Source organism: Prosopis cineraria, unplaced genomic scaffold (assembly GCF_029017545.1).
Source record: "Prosopis cineraria cultivar Desert tree isolate PC_DT_omini unplaced genomic scaffold, ASM2901754v1 PC3, whole genome shotgun sequence".
In the NCBI taxonomy this organism is placed as follows: Eukaryota; Viridiplantae; Streptophyta; class Magnoliopsida; order Fabales; family Fabaceae; genus Prosopis; species Prosopis cineraria.
In genome coordinates this window covers 24,965,116-24,972,123 of record NW_026555334.1, presented here as the reverse complement: position 1 = coordinate 24,972,123, position 7,008 = coordinate 24,965,116, and the positions used below count along the sequence as shown (strand labels likewise).

Sequence of the window (7,008 nt, the reverse complement as noted above, 5' to 3'; positions counted from 1 at the left end):
AAGAGAACAGAGGATGCAAAGAAAGCAAAGGGGGTTGGACGCTACCTTCAAAAACCATCGTGTGTTTTTGTTTGTTATAGGGTTCAGAGTTAACGCCGTTTGTGTCTCGTAAGCTCCTCAAGTGATTTCCAAATGTAAAAAAGCCAAAAAGGTAACGCATATAACAGATGAAATATAAAGGATGGAAAGAAAGCAAAAATAACATAGGTACCAAATTAAAGATTGAAGGAAACTAAAAGTAACATCAAAATGGTTTTCCCTTTTTTTATATATTAATTTTTAAAATACAAATTATAAAATTTAAAAATTAAAAATGAATAATAGAAATTATAATTTTAAAATGTAAACATATATTCTAAAATTTAAAATCAATTTAAAAATTAAATTTTTTTTTTATTTTTTACATGTTAAAATAAAAAAGACTTCCTGAGTCTAAGCCCGTTTTTAGGGCCTATTAGGCCAAGATTCACATCCCTATGTTTCTGAAAAAAAAAAAAAAGCTATTTTCAAGTGTGAATATTTATAAAAACGAGTTAAAATGGGTTGTCCATTAAGCTTGGTACTTATTTTCCGACTTTACCTTTTAGTTATCATTGATTTTAAATTAAGTTTCTATAATTTATTTTGTTTGGATCAAGTTCTTGTGATTTGATTAATTAAATAAATTAATCCTTAAAAATTAAAATTATTAAAGAATAATCAATTTTTCAAAACAAAAAAACTTTTTGTTGGTAAAAAAAACCAAAAACACTTTTAAAATTTATTGAAAAATTGATTTAACACTTTAAGCTAAAAATATAAAACAAAAATTTTATTTAATATAATTTTTAAATTTTTATTATTTTTTATGAAAATGCTATTTCAAAAACATAACCTAATTATTTAAATTTTGAATTATAAAAGTTATCTAATTAATTTTAAATTTATATAATATCTCAATAAAAATACAAAAGTTCTTAATTAAAATAATAAAAAATTTAAGGATTTTAACCTATAGGGATTTAATCTAACAATAACTATTTAATTAAAGTAAAATAAATTATAAATACCCAATTTAAAATTAAGAAAGCCTAAGTATTTCCCAATCATAATATTGTAAATTGTAAAATAAACATAAAGCGCGTGGTTACACGGGACACTAGAAATTGTGGACCAGCAATTTTGGGAGGAAGGAAGGGAACAAAACTTTTAAAATATAAGAAATGGAACAATGATCTGTGATGGTAATTCATTTGTATGTTGGAGACATGAGAATCTGAAAACTTCCAAGGAATCATGTACGCGGCTGTTTTCGGTTCCCAACCTGTCCTTCGCTATCCCACGTTTGCCCTCTTCAGCAAACAGTGGTATTTAGGAAAATCTTCTCTTGCGCTGAAAGGTATTGATAATCTTCCTTTCCAATTTGCTTGATTCCTGAAAAGTTTTCCATTTTCAACACCAATCTGAAGGATATTCAAGTTTTCTAAATTGTCGCTGAGTGCCCAAAAATGCTTGGATGAGAGACTGAGAGGATCATTGTTTGATGCAGCTTGTTAAATTTGGCAGAGTTTTCACCATTGATGCCCCTGGAGGGTTTAAATCAGTTTAGCTTCTCAAACATAAGGTGTCATGCGGACAAAAGGGAAAAGGACCAAAAGAGAAACAAGCAGGTCTCTGCAAGAACTGAAAAGGGAGATCAAAACCAGAGACCTGGAAGAGCATTTGATGGTAATAGATCCAAGTCACCTGACCAGCAAGAGATAATTGCTCTGCTCAGACGGATACAGTTGTCCATATCAAAGGCTGACTCACAAGGCACCCCAAAAAGAAATTCTCCTCCACACAAGGATAAATCCTCAGTTGAAGCAATTCTGGATGTTCTTCGAGACTCAGGAAAGCAAGTGAAAGGTAATTCTCGGTGTTTGTATCCATGGAAATCATTAGTGTGTGGTTTGTTTTCCTTTGCATTGTGATTTTTCATTCTGCAGACAAAGTTTCAAAGGAGAGCACAGAAAAGGAAGCTCTCAAGACAGAACCAAGCTCTACTTTGACGAGACTGCCATCAAACTCTGTAAGGAAATCGCCTATTCCATCGATTCCAGCACCAAGAGGAAGAGTTCTCGAGCTAGAAGATGAATCATCCGCAGCTAGTGGTGTGGAAGACAAGCAAGGCCAATCTGACAGAACACTGGAGAGAATGAAACTTCCAGAGCTAAAAGAACTAGCCAAGTCCAAAAAAATCAAAGGTTACTCTAAACTCAAGAAACGTGAACTCATCCAAGTACTAGGGTCCTAGATAGCATAGCAGTCCTCCTGATCCTGACTGTCAAGAAGCCAGATTGTTGATTTGAACTTTAAAACAAAATTTGATTTTTTGTTATTAATGACACCTTACATAGTTATGGTTGAAAAAAGTTGGCTCAGAAGAGAAATCAAACTTGCAAGTCCCTGTCATCCAAAAATTTTACCTGTGTTTTTTTTTTTTTTGGTCAGAATTTTATCTCTGTACTTGATGCAACAAGATGGTTCATTCTAGCTCTACCTACGGAGTAATATTTCATTATAGTTGATCTCACGTATTTGTGTCGTTAAACGAGAGAGAATCTGTTTTTGAGCTTTAGTAAAGCTTATCTGATTGTTCAATTGAACTTTTGAAAAGATGATAATGACTTTTACCCAAAAAAGAAAAAAAGAAAAGATGATAACGACTATTGGGGCTTGGAGTCATAAAATTCTGGACGGCAAAAGGTGTATAATCTATAATGTATCTGTTATGTATGGGGCAGATGGGCCTTTTCTTGCAGTTTAAAGCAGTCTTCATTGTTCACAGCTAACAATAAAGCTAAACAAGAAACAGAAGATTTCGCTTCTCTGACTTGCTAATTGTGCCATGACTTCAAGACGGAAAGACTACTGGAAAATTCCACCGGACATTGCCCAACTTAACCCATATGATGCCTCTTCCCCTTCTTGCCAGCTTGAACAACCAAAGGACAACGTTAAGCGCACGCTAGACGTTAGGTCTCTTGTCAAGAAACAATCGCTCAACCCACCAAAGTAACAAGATTGAGAATCAAAAAAGATCAAGGGTAATGAGATCGTTCTCTATGGTTCCATCATTCCGGCAAATCATTATGATCATCTTCCTCCCTTGCAAAAGGGTGTAGAAACCTATGGTAACGCAGGGAACTCTGACCCTCAAGCTCTCAAGTTTGATGTAGGAGCCATTGCCCACCCTAGTAGTTATAAGGAAACCCTCACCGGACAACTAAAGTCTCAGGCCACTACTGAAGCAAGCAAACATGATGAGGAATGGTGGGATAACTACCCAACAGCCCCCTTTCTTACCTCGAACGACCCTAAGGCTCCACAAGATTTTCATGCTGAAATCTCTTAGATTAATGGAGTCCGTTTTCCCAAGTTCTCCTCTAGAAGGGCACTGGAGAGGCTGTGCAAACCTTGGGGCCACTCACTATATGTTAAACTTCTAGATCAATATTTTGGTTGTCAAGCTTTGGAAAATAGATTGCAGACACTATGGGCCAAAACTAGCACTATTGAAGTGATAGATCAAAGTAATGAATTCTTTTTGGTTAAATTTTCTACAGGTGAGGATTATAACCTTGCCCTAATTGAAGGCCCCTGGATGATCAAAGACTCTTATCTCATACTCCATCCATGGGTTCTCAAGTTCAATCTTGCTACAACTCAAATTAATACGGTGGGAGTTTGGCTTCAAAAACCCTATTTTCCTTTTGAATACTGCAATGAGATAATACTTACATTCATAGGCAACACGATTGGATCTATTATTAAGGTAGACCTTAATACTTCTCTATACACTAGAGGAACTTATGCACATTTTTGTGTGTAGGTCAATCTCACCAAGCCCCTAGTCCCCTCCATAGAAGTTAATGGTGATACCTATCCCCTTAAGTATGAAAGTTTGTCCCTTCTATGCACAAGGTGCAGAAAGTATGGGCATCATGCAAAAAATTGCCAGTCGAGAGCTAAGGCTTCTCTGGTGAACCCTCAACCTACCACCTCTAGCAATGTCAACCCCACCGGTAGGGTTTTGCCTACTAATCAATCTTTTACCTAGAACGTAGTGCAAAAAAGGAGACATCAGAGAACTTTCAAGAACAAGGAAAGTAATCCTCAACCCAATGTTGTATCAAGATCAAGGTATGAGTCCTTAGCAAATTTGGGAGAGGATTTCAACAACTCTTTCTCTGAGTATGCTGACCTAATTCTTGACATTCTTACTGTCCCCCTTAAGTTTCCACTTCTTCGCCATTTCTACCACCTGAGGCATGATAACCTGATCCCATTACTACTAAAAAGCAAAAAAGTCATTATGTGCCTTCCCAAAGTCAACCATTCATTTCCTTTATTTCCCTTACCACCCGGTCTCGCCCTCCTTCACCTAGGCCCATTTTGTCTCCTATGCCCACTTCATCCTTACTCCATTCACACCACTACCATTCCACCCCTCTACCCCTAATTCCATTAAATCTCGAACCCACCTTAGCTCTGGCCCAAGTCTCTCCTTCCTTCCCTTCACCCTTCGGCCCACCCAACCCTTTATTTAAGCCTAATGATACAGTGGTCAATCTTGCTAATGATAACCCCATGTCATCTTTTATGCCCCTTACGATTTCAGGCTCTAAGGCCTTAGATGATGATGGTAATGAGATTGATAGGTTTGAAGACCCATTAAAAGTTATGGATCAAACTGTGGATCTCTCTTAATCCTATCCTATTTTATGGATAATATTCTTTCTTAGAATGTCAAGGGGGCATGCTCCTCAACTTTTCAAAAATATTGTTCTTGCTTGCTTAAAAGAAGCAAAGTGGATTTTATAGCTCTCATGGAAACTCATTGCTCTCACTTAAAGTCCTTTACTTTTCTATAGACCTTGGACTTCTCTAATTTATTTTTTAGCCCAAGTATAGGGAATTCTAGTGGAATAGCTATTGCATGGAATAACTCCAACATGCCCTTCACTGTATTAGAAAGTTCCCATTACTTCATCTATAGCCATGTGGGCAACCCCACCGCTCCAACCCTCCTAATCACAACAGTCTACAAAATCCCCCGCTCAAACTTACAGGAAGTCCTTTGGTTTGACCTCAAATGAATTGCTGCAATCTCTACTATCCCTTGGGCTATTATCAGTGATTTCAATGAAATTCTCTCTATGGTTGAAAAGGTAGGAGGAGCACCAATTAACATTCGCTGCTACAATAACTTTGCTAGTTGTATCTCAAGTTATGGGCTGACTAACTTAGGTTTCATTAGACCTTTATTCACATAGAAGAGCCCTATACTTTCTAAGTATAGTCATATCTATGAACGCTTAGATCATGATCTTGATAACTCTACCCTTCTTCAATCTTACATAATTGTCAAGTTGAAGTGCTCTCTCTAATTTCTTGCTTCGATCACAATCCTCTTTTGTTTAAGCTCAACTCATCTTCACATCTATTAAGAACCCACAAGCCTTTCCATTTTAAAGCTTGTTAGGTTTCTTAAGCAAATTTTATGTAAGTTCTCAAAGATTCTTGGAATTCATCCCTCCTTCTTAATGAGGCTTTGGATAGATTATGCATGTCCCTTACTTCTTGGAAGCATTCATCAGGATATCTTTCAAAAGAAAATAGTTCGTCTAGCCCATCTCAAAGGTATACAATCCTCTACTTCCTATCCAAATTTTGATTATCTAACTACTCTTAAAGCTATTTTTAGAAAGAACTAGACTTAATCCTAAACCATGAAAAGCTCTTTTGGTTTTAGCGTTCTTAAGCCCAATGGATTGAATAAGGTGATTGTAACACCCATTACTATCATCTAAAGGCACAAAGGTAGAAATTACATCTCAGCTCTCAAAGACTTGTTGGATTAATGGATATTAGATGAAGAAGCTCTACAATCTCATGTGCTAGATTTCTTTCAATCCTTATACTGTCATACCTCTTCTCATATACCACTAAGACCTACCCATTACTCTTTTCCAATCATCAACTCTAAAGTTATTGATTCCTTTCATCTAATGCCTACTGTTATGGAGATCAAGAATGTTATGTTTGCCAAGGGTAGTTTCAAAGCCCTGAGGCCAGATGGTTTTCCCCTTTCTTTTACAAGTCTTGTTGGCCCATTATTAGTCCCTCCTTAATTAAGTTAATACAAGATTTTTTTGTCTCCCCCTATTATGGCCTAGCTTAATCAGACATATATCGCACTTATCCCTAAATGCGACCAGCCTTCACTCATCTCCTAATTTCGATCAATATCCTTGTGTAATGTCTCTTACAAATGTTTGATGAAAATTCTAGCTACTAGAGTTAAGGAGGCATATAGACACCCTTATTTCTCCTTTTCAAACAAGGTTCATTCCTAGGAGTTGTATCTATGAGAATATTACCCTAGCTCAAGAAATTGATCACTTCATGAGGAAAGGCTTCAGTAGGAATGGATTTTGTGCAATTAAAATTGATCTAGAGAAAGGTTTTGACCGCCTTGACTGGACCTTCATAAGTGACACCCTTACTCATGCTAGTTTCAGTTATGCTTTTAGGAATTTTGTTATGTCATGCCTTACTACAAGCTCCTTCAATATCATATGGAATAGTATACCTACTGGTTCTTTTAAGCCATTGAGAGGTATTCGCCAAGGAGACCCTTTGTCTCCTTACCTTTTCGTCCTTTGCATGGATAAGCTCTTACATCTTATCATGAAGAATGTTGATTGTGGGGATTGGACTCTAATCAAGTTATCTCTTCATAGTCCTGGCATCTCTCATCTTATGCTTGCTGATGATCTTTTTCTCTTTAGTAAAACTAGTATTGAGCAAATCAATTGTATGAAGAATAGCCTCCAAACTTTCTATTTAACTTATGGTCAGAAGATTAGCTCTAAAAAATCTTCAATCTACTTCTCTAAAAATGTCTCAGGACATAGCAGAGCACTGCTTGCCTAACATTGAGGATTCAAAATTTCTACCAACTTAAGACCTACCTCAATTTTT

At 36.3% G+C, this 7,008-nt stretch overlaps 1 protein-coding gene across 2 annotated transcripts; it reads left to right on the top strand.

Moving 5' to 3' along the window:
- Window positions 1-1,227: 1,227 nt before the first annotated feature.
- Window positions 1,228-2,554, top strand: LOC129306836 (uncharacterized). 2 transcript variants are annotated; one of them, XM_054947594.1, is made up of 3 exons: window positions 1,228-1,378; window positions 1,546-1,887; window positions 1,968-2,554. In XM_054947594.1, exons 1-3 carry the CDS (start codon window positions 1,276-1,278, stop codon window positions 2,273-2,275), a joined length of 753 nt encoding a protein of 250 aa, XP_054803569.1. In that variant the 5' UTR covers window positions 1,228-1,275; the 3' UTR covers window positions 2,276-2,554. The 2 variants fall into 2 exon arrangements, with proteins under 2 accessions (XP_054803569.1, XP_054803570.1); XM_054947595.1 differs by having other exon boundaries at window positions 1,239-1,378; window positions 1,529-1,887.
- Window positions 2,555-7,008: the final 4,454 nt, after the last annotated feature.

Coding starts and splice junctions, on each gene's coding strand:
- LOC129306836 (XM_054947594.1), top strand. CDS start 1,276: ATGTACGCGGCTGTTTTCGGTTCCCAACCTGTCCTTCGCTATCCCACG. Junction 1,379..1,545: donor ATCTTCTCTTGCGCTGAAAG/GTATTGATAATC, acceptor TAAATTTGGCAG/AGTTTTCACCATTGATGCCC. Junction 1,888..1,967: donor CTCAGGAAAGCAAGTGAAAG/GTAATTCTCGGT, acceptor TTCATTCTGCAG/ACAAAGTTTCAAAGGAGAGC.